The sequence below is a fragment of the Vicia villosa genome, linkage group LG1 (assembly GCF_029867415.1).
Source record: "Vicia villosa cultivar HV-30 ecotype Madison, WI linkage group LG1, Vvil1.0, whole genome shotgun sequence".
Taxonomy (NCBI): domain Eukaryota; kingdom Viridiplantae; phylum Streptophyta; class Magnoliopsida; order Fabales; family Fabaceae; genus Vicia; species Vicia villosa.
Window position 1 is genome coordinate 51,747,125 of NC_081180.1, and position 9,735 is coordinate 51,756,859.

Consider the following 9,735-nt stretch of genomic DNA (forward strand, 5'->3'; position numbering starts at 1 on the left):
TATCTGAATATTATACCCCTCAGTTTTATAAGAAAACTGAGGTAAGTTATCTTCTTTTTTTAACTACCACCTCGGTTATAAGAAAAATTAATGTGAATAATTCTTTTTTTTCTTTGTGATTACATTGTTTACATCGAATATTAAAATAAATTTTTTACAACAAAACTTTGCTCTTATTACTGAATATCTCCGTTGATATCCATCTTCTGATAAGGTATTTGTTCCAACAATGAGAAGTTTTCTTTTCTAAGGTTAAGCTCTATTCTTTGTTTAATTTTTAAAATTTCGAGCTCCCTTTTGTGTAAGTTAAAGCAAGAATATTTTTCTGCACTTGCAATCTATCAACTGAGTACTTTTCAAAGGTTGAGCTCCATTCTTTAACTGAGGATCATACAACAACAACAACACTATTATGTGAGATAGATTCCAAGGGCATAAAAAATGTTTTGTTCATGATAGAAGAACATTGAATATTTTATATGTCTTACAATCCATCCCAAAGAATGATGCATGCGAGTTTGGGGCGGCTTCATATAACTAAGGATTAGGGTAAAATGTGTTAAACAAGTGCTTTTAGAATAAAATCTGATTATTTTATCTCTCGATTATATCGTAAACCAAAGGTTTAAATCATTTAGTTTACACTTATAAACAAAAAAAACATAAAATGCAATAGCTAGGATTCGAAGCATGTCTTGAGTTGTTTTTCCCTTCGGTTATATTAAAAACCGAGGGAATATATGTAGCACCTTGGCATTATACCTCGGTTTTCTTTGGTTGAGGTGAAAGCTTCGTCATAAAATGTATTATTTGTAGTAGTGGTCATACGGAACTTGACGGATATTATGAGAACGAAGGAGAAATTGGACAAATGAAGTGTAAAAAAAAATAATGCTTCGAAGTAGATGTGTTGATGTTAATTTGATTCAGAATAAATTTTACCTAATTAACTTCTTCTTGCGTAAGAAAAATGTCTAGCTCATCAACACTAACTCAATTACTAGGTTTCCTATACATCACTTTTCCAACAACCCAATGCAACATTCACATTGCACACCTTATCTGATTAATCTAGAAAAAGGTTGCAAGGAGGAAATAAAATGGATCATTAATGAGACAAAATGCAAAGGTACGCATATATAAGTGTTAAAGATGGCCTTGACAGAGACTATATGAGATATGAAGGAGTAGAAATGTGATCATTTTCTCTCAAAAGAATTTGGATACAAAGTTGAAAGATGTGATTACTCACAATATTATAGCTAGAAGTAGTTTACATGAGAAACTTAGCACACATGTAATAGCTTTATAGTAGTCATAGTGGGGTTTGGATTCCCTGCAGCCTAGCAGGAGTGAAATTTTGATTTTGTGTGAGTGATGAGAGAGAAATTAGAAAATCAAAATCAAAATGAAGAGATGAAAGAGATATGAATGATGAGAGAGATAGACCCGTGATGGACCATGAGGGAGGGCTAGAGAGACTTGTGCAGTAGAGGATCCATATTTGTCATAGTGAGATAGGCATATCTACGAATCGATTGTACTTATTGGTTTTGGATAATAAGAAAGTAATGCTTTCACTTAAAAAAATATTACATAATAATAGGTTAAATTAAGTAAGTTCAAATAGTACAGATAAGATTGAATACAATTTTGTTAAATAACAATTTTCGTTAGGATTATTATCTATATTTGGCTCAAATATTATCATTTAATTGTGTTAAATAACAATATTTGAGAATCCAGACGGAAATGATTGTATGTATAACAGCCAGGTGATCCATTTCCAACAACCTTGTTTATCCAAAATTTCAAATAATTTCTAAAAATTGATTGGTTAGAAATGCTATATAAGTAACATTTTCGAAATCCTATTCTTCATTTTTATATTTCCAAAGTTGAATATAAAAATCCTTTTGTGTAATACAAACTTCCTTACTTCCTTCTATTGATATCAAATGAGTACTACTCTACCGGAAACTCAAGGGCAAACCGTTCCAGATGCATGGGATTCCAAGGGTCATCCTGCAGACAGGGCCAAAACTGGTGGTTGGGCGTCATCTGCAATGATCTTAGGTACTTTCTTTTCTTTTTCTTCCTACAATAATGGTTGGAGGACACTAGTATAATATGGACTTTTTGGTGGTATATAAAATTTCAGGTTCAGAAGCATGTGAGAGGTTAACAACAATGGGAATAGGTGTAAATTTGGTGACATATTTGACTGGTACAATGCATCTAGGAAGTGCTTACTCTTCCAATATCGTCACCAACTTCGTTGGAACCTCTTTTATGCTCTGCTTGTTTGGTGGTTTTGTAGCTGACTCTTTTTTTGGAAGGTTTCTGTTCTCCGGTCATTAAAAAAATAATACCTTTATATATTTATTTATATATAACCTGAAAAGGTTATATAATATTTTTCTGTATATATGATTTTAAATTGCTATTAATAACTGATTCTTTCAATTCCTTCTTTGACAGATACCTTACCATAGCCATCTTTGGAACTATTGAAGCAATTGTAAGACATTAACAAATTGCTATAACTATATTAAATTTCTCTTTTTGGATCTTAAATATAAAATTTGTGTTTATTGATACATATTCTAGGGTGTTATATGCTTGGCAATATCAACAAAAATTCCAAGCCTCCATCCGCCACAATGCATACAAAACAGTCCCAATTCTTGCGAACCAGCAAACAACTTACAACTAGCTGTTCTATACACAGCTCTTTACTTGACAGCACTTGGAATCGGCGGTTTAAAATCAAGTGTCTCTGGCTTCGGTTCTGATCAGTTTGACGATTCAAACGAAGTAGAGAAAAAACAAATGGTGAGATTCTTCAGCTGGTTCTTCTTTTTCATAAGCATGGGTTCAATTCTAGCAGTGACAGTTCTTGTCTATATTCAAGATCATCTTGGAAGAGATTGGGGATATGGATTATGTGCGTGTGCTATTGTTTTGGCGCTTCTTGTGTTCTTGTCAGGAACAAAGAGGTATCGGTATAAGAAACTTGTGGGAAGTCCTCTAACTCAGATTGCATCGGTTTCTGTGGCGGCGTGGAGGAAGAGGAAGTTGGAGTTGCCGTCTGATCCTTCATTGTTGTATAATTTGGATGATGTTAAGGATCAAGACGTGACGAAGAAGAAACAAATGCTGCCACATAGCAATCAATTTCGGTGTTTGGACAAGGCAGCAATCAAGGAGCCAAAAATAGATGGTAATAATGCTATAGTAACAAAATGGGATATATCAACGTTAACAGATGTTGAAGAAGTAAAACTAGTAATAAGAATGTTACCAATATGGGCAACAACCATAATGTTTTGGACAGTTCATGCACAAATGGTGACATTCTCAGTATCACAAGCAACAACATTAAAACGTCACATAGGAAAATCATTTCAAATCCCACCAGCATCTCTAACTGCTTTCCTCACAGGTAGCATCCTCGTAACAATCCCAATTTATGACCGTATCATTCTTCCCATAATAAGAAAAATCTGCAACAAATCACAAAGACTAACACCTTTACAAAGCATTGGTCTTGGCTTAGCCATGTCAATTTGTGGAATGGTTGCAGCAGCACTGATTGAATTAAGACGTATGAGGATGGCACATTTGCATGGTATGACAGAAAATTCAAAGTCCGTGATTCCCATGAGTGTGTTTTGGTTGGTCCCACAGTTCTTCATTGTGGGGGCAGGTGAGGCATTTACATATATGGGACAACTAGATTTTTTCTTGAGGGAATGTCCAAAAGGGATGAAAACTATGAGCACGGGATTGTTTTTGAGCACTTTGTCTTTGGGATTTTTCTTTAGCTCTGTGTTGGTAATTGTGGTTCAGAAAGTGACAGCTCATCATCACCCGTGGCTTACGGATAACATTAATCAGGGAAAACTTTATAACTTCTATTGGCTCTTGGCTATCTTGAGTTGTTTAAATTTGGTTATTTACTTGCTTTGTGCTAAGTCTTATGTTTATAAGGATAAAAGACTTGCTCAACAAATCATAGAATTAGAGAAGGCTGATACTGCTGATCATGCATAGGTTTTTCTTTTCTCTAATCTATTTATCTTGTATAATGTAAATTGATTTTTTTCTTAGTCTAAAATTATATATACATGATAACTTCTGTAATAATTCTATCTTTCATTCTTGAACAAGAATTCGCATATGCACGTCTCTATATAAAATTTTTACTCTTACAACAAAACCATTTTCACTTATTTTATCGTATTTAAATAATATCAACTAAATAATAAAAATCTATAAAATTATAGAAAAATATAATATTACAAATTTCTAAGAAAATAAATATTGAATATACTATGTGTATATAAATAGGATCAAACATTTATTTTGATCTTGAACAATACTATTCATGTAATTTTTATTTGAATTTTGGCATTTTTAAAATATTATTTATATGTTAAACCTTGGTTATTATCGCACATAACATCTTATCACCTAGGTTGTTATAATACTCAGTTTAAATTTTAAAAAAATTTAAAGTAATAAATTGAGTAATAGTATATATAATAAAAAAAAGTATATCTTATCTTATCAAGAAGACTTAAGATTCTTGTGTGATGCTAAAGTAAAAAAATGATGATACCAAGAATTGAAACTGTAGAGTGTGAAAGAGAGGAAGTGTAAAAGTTCCTCTTAGTATCCGTCTAAGTGATCAGTGTCTTGTAAAGATATGAGGATATTTTTGAAAGTATTTTGGCGAAATCCCACACACTACAAACATTGACAAACTTTTCACTTTTTAATTAAAATCACCAACAACATATTTTCGGGACGTAGCCAATGATTTGGAGATTGTTTGCACTATTAGAAAAACTACTCTTTATGACAACAATTTTACCTCACATATTGAAAAATCGAGGTATAATTCCTTTAAGCGCCATGTTTTTTTCTTTAAAAAAATATACAATCTAATATGTCGGTTTCTTTTGAAAACCGAGGAATATACTTACTCAATGTACATAATTCAATTCACAATAGTTTCATATTATGTTTTTCTTTCATTAAAAGTGGCGTCTTTCTAAATATTTTATATCTAATATAAAAATACGCCACTTTTCACCTCGGTTTTGTTTCCAACCAAAAATACTCCATTTTTTACATCGGTTTTGTTTTCAAGTGAGGTGAATTTTTTCTCTAATATATATAGCTGAGCTGGTAGCGTTCATTTTCACTTTTCTAAACAACACAACGAGAACCCTAACGAAGAGTCCTTAACAAGAGAACACTAAACAACAAGATCCTTAAACATATATCATCTTTAATGCGAAGACGATATGTGTTTTGAGCTCTCATTTTTTTCCAAAGATCCAAATCTTTTTCTTTCACTTCTTCATCAGAGATCTGGTACGCCAAACACCACTACTCATATTGTTGTTGTTTATTAAATCTAATGATGATGGTTTGTTTCACTAACTAACCCCTATTTGAACATATAACCTATTAAATTTGATTTTGAAAATAATCATTAAAAAATTATGTTGTAAACAAATCTTACACCGATTAATGATTTTCTAGCATTTTGCAACTCATCATTTATCTCATGCTCTTTTATCGTTAAAATCTCTCGAATACTTCTAATATTTGTTCATATTTCTTTCATATTAGTAGAAAAGGAAGTGTTGAATAAGGAACTTGAAACATTGAAGAGATTTTAACCATTAAAGAGCAACAGATGAATGATGAGTTATTGAATGCTTGAAAATGATTGATTAGTGTAAGTTTTTTTTTCCAAACATAACACAATTGTTCATATAATTATTTTTCTAACCAATTTTAAAAAGTTATATGTTCAATTAGGGTTTAGTGAAATAATAAATCCATATTATATTTAATAAACTCAGACATATTTTACTCTCGATTTTATATCAAAATGAGGTAAGAAAAGTGTTATACTAGAGGGGAAAAGTACCATGTAATCCCTCAATTTTTGAATATAACTGAAGGGAAAAGTAGTTTAAGTTTTTTTTTTAAAGTGTGTCTTTCTTTTTTATTAAATTTTTTATTTGCTAATTAATTGATATATTCCTTCAGTTTCTTTAAAAATCGATGGGTTAGATATTCAAATTTTACTATAAAAGTACTCACTCATTAAGTTCTAACCTAAACCTAACTCAACTATAGCGGATCCAAACTGATATACATCATTCTTTGTTATGTATTGCAAAAATGAAAAAAAAACATCAAGGTTTTGTGTTGTATGTTGTTCTTACAACACCAACCTTGAACACAATATATTTCCACCTCTTGCAATCTATATCACATAATGATGTTTTTGTTATTGTTGTTGTTTCCACCTCTCTTGCAAGGTCATTGTTATATTTTGGGATAACCTTCCTAGGTTGTCAATTAATTTTTTTTATTATTTATAGTTTTCCTCGGTTGACCACATTGAGAAATTTATTCCTAAACATACTGTAAATTGCAAGCAATGTTTGAATATTACCGCACACAAAGAAATTGGTGAATGATTAAAAATTGAAAAAAGAAACATTACATGTTATTTTCAATTTTTTTATCATTCACCATTTTTTCTTCAAGTAATATATCACCTCAATTTTTTATAAAACTGAGGGGAAAGTTCCTATATTATTTTATTTTTAAATTTAAAATGTAATAACATTTCCCCTCATTTTTTAAAAGTACAGAGGGGTATAGTTTATTTGTTAACCAACAATGAATCTATGCCCTATGTTCATAAAATAAAAATGACAAAGATATTGTCAACACATTAATCCACAAGAAACTCTCTACATCCAATAAGAACACGAAGATCACCACCATATATCTTGAACACTATATTGAGAATCTCAAACATTGATAATGAAAGCATTTCCCATAAAAACATGGAAAACATTGTGTTACACTTGGATTTTTCAACTAGAAGAAAGTGAACAAAGATGTCAAACTGAAAAGATATTTGCTATTAAGAAAATATTAATGAAGTGTTTTAAGAAAATTAATGACGAAGCGTCGAACAACGCGTCAATCAAGGTATCGACGAAGGAAAATACAATTTGGAGGATTTGGTCGCACGATTTTGATTTTTCATCTTTGGACGTCCTTTTGTACGAACCAAGCTCACCATATCCAGTGGGTCATAGCCTCTGATTCAGGGTACGATACATTTGAGTTTGAAGGCATCTGGCTAGAGGAAAATAAATCCTCTTGCCCCTTGATAGGAACTTGGATCTTGATAATAGCACCTGAAATTGTGCGTCATAAATACCTAAGATCTTTGAAAAAAAGGTTAGTTAGGTGATGAGGACGAGGAAGTCCTACAAAGAATTCAAGTTGTTAGCGTACACCTAAATCCTGCAAGAAATTAAAGCTGTTAGGGTATAGACAAGTCCTGCAAGGAAAACAAACGGTTAGGTAATGAATACAAATAAGTCACGCAAGAGCCTTAGGTTTAAGGGCTTGCATGAAGTCCATAGGTAAGTACCCTTTCCATTGAAGTTTAGTTGGTTCAACCTGTCCTGAAAAGTAACTGGGTTCTAGGGAATCTCAATATCACCGATCATTCTCAAAAGTTCTATTTCAGTTCGGCAATTGCTTCGCTAACCAAAACGTCCAGGAGTCCGACCTCAATGAGTGTAGTATCGAGTATCAACCAATCTTCGATCGGAATCAAAGTCGGCTATCTCACTACGTTCTTAATGGCCAAAGATGAGTCAACTAGGGTTCTAAAAGTCAGTTAGTGCTAATGATACCACACGGCAGCCTAATATTCCTCGAGTCGGGTCTTAAGGAGCATCAGTACAAACCCAAGTGTCGCACTAACCATGGCTACCATATCAACCATATCGGTATACACCGTACAGTCTCCTTGGTCTATTGCCATTTACCTAAGGTACCTTAGATCCGAGTATAGGATCTTTCACATAAGCAACACTTAAATAGTAACCCTTAAAAATAAAGCAAGCAAAACAAACAAGTGAAAACATTTAAGTGATCTAAACTTTAAGGTAAATCCCTCTTTTATAAGTGTCCCCAATAGAGTCGCCGGTTCTGTAACACGGCGGGAGAACTGACTTTTTTAAATGTGCGGATAGCTAGAGTCGCCACCGACTTTTATTTTATCCAATTTAGGAAAGGTAAAAAGAACAGGAAAGAACTTTTTAAAGATTTTAAGTTCGGGGGTAAGTTATACAAAGTGAAGGTATTAGCACCATTTGTATCCATGGTTATCCATGGGCTCTTAATTGCTTAGCTCACTTATTTTTGTTTGACGTGTTTGAAATGTGGTGTGTGTTTAGAAAAAACATTTGTAAAAGATTTTTAACTTTGTAATGATTCTCGTATGAATGTATACAAAGTGTAGTCTTTGAAAGTATTTTGAAATTCGAGGTGTGAAAAGCATTTTTGAATGTTTTGAGTTGAGCAAGCAATTAGGGGCTACTTACCCTAAGTTTGTAAGGTCTATCTTGTTCTTAAAGACTTTCGTTTAAGGGAAAGAGACTATCCACACCATTAGTTAGTGGGAAGTCCTTTCATTGGATGTAAGGAACATCGAAGGGTCATCGTACGGTCATTGAAGGAAACTTGCAGGGATACCTTAGCTTTTGAAAGGGACTGTCATCATTTAATCGAGGCACGAGATCATTTAATCGTAGGCAGCATCGAAGGGACTATGATCTTTAAATTGGAGGGACCATGATGATTTGAATCGTAAGCGTCTTTGCTAAAGGTACCCCATGTTCGAGGGACATAACCATGTTAATCGAAAAGGAAACGAAGAGAGGGTTATCCTAAAGGTGAGTGTGTGAACAATAAAAAGAGTGTGTTATATTCAGATATTTAATCTTTGAATTAGTGATCTAAGCCCAATTAGTTAGTCTTGCCATACAATCCTATTACCATAGGTCTAAACAGTTTATAGCAGTTATAAGGGTGCGGAAAGTAAATCTACGCTATTACAGGGCTTCGGGAATGGGGGATTACATAATAAGGAGGTGCGGAAAATAAAACCCTAGTTAAAACTATTACAACCCATAGGCAATTACATAATGGAAAAAATGCAAGGATAAAATGGTAAATGTACAAAGTAAGTGGGAACTTGCGAATGTCCACAATAGTCAAGAGTCCCAAGCGTGGTACCTCACAATCACGAGAAAATGTTAGTACGGATATATGAAAAAATAATAAAGTAAATCTAAATAAAGACTAAATAAAATTCTAAAGAAAAAATAAACATTTAATTAAAAACATGTTTTTTCGGATTTTTATTAATTAATAATAAAAAAACTAATCAAAATATTTTTTGTGTTTTTTATTATCTTCCTTCAGTAATTTATTCACAAGTAATTACAAGAACAATTAACTTAAGCGGTATTATGAACTATTTACCAGAATAAAGATGTTAAATTAATTAGAAAAACATATGTTGCGTACTAAATAATTATTCTAAACTTAAAAACTAAAAGATATATTTTCGTATATTTATTATTTGATATAATGAAACTAATTAAACATTGGGTTTAATGGATATGTAAAATAGTTCTACACTGTCATCCAATAGAAATTCACAAATCTGACATGTCTTTAAAAATTTTTTAAAATAAAAGAGTACTTTAATTAAATACATGGTTGTGATTGATTGACAATGTAAAACTATTTTACATTGCCAGTGCATCACCCGTTTTCTCTTAAACATTGTTTGAGCTTTTGGAAGAAAAAAAATTAATATAAAAATAG

General features: G+C 32.1%; 1 protein-coding gene across 1 annotated transcript; it reads left to right on the plus strand.

Annotated features, from left to right (window-relative positions):
* The first annotated feature begins 1,958 nt into the window (after positions 1 to 1,958).
* On the plus strand, positions 1,959 to 4,056 carry LOC131634754 (protein NRT1/ PTR FAMILY 6.3-like). The gene is made up of 4 exons (XM_058905409.1): positions 1,959 to 2,076; positions 2,162 to 2,339; positions 2,482 to 2,521; positions 2,611 to 4,056. Exons 1-4 carry the CDS (start codon positions 1,959 to 1,961, stop codon positions 4,054 to 4,056), a joined length of 1,782 nt encoding a protein of 593 aa, XP_058761392.1.
* Positions 4,057 to 9,735: the final 5,679 nt, after the last annotated feature.

Coding starts and splice junctions, on each gene's coding strand:
- LOC131634754 (XM_058905409.1), top strand. CDS start 1,959: ATGAGTACTACTCTACCGGAAACTCAAGGGCAAACCGTTCCAGATGCA. Junction 2,077..2,161: donor GTCATCTGCAATGATCTTAG/GTACTTTCTTTT, acceptor ATAAAATTTCAG/GTTCAGAAGCATGTGAGAGG. Junction 2,522..2,610: donor TTGGAACTATTGAAGCAATT/GTAAGACATTAA, acceptor TACATATTCTAG/GGTGTTATATGCTTGGCAAT.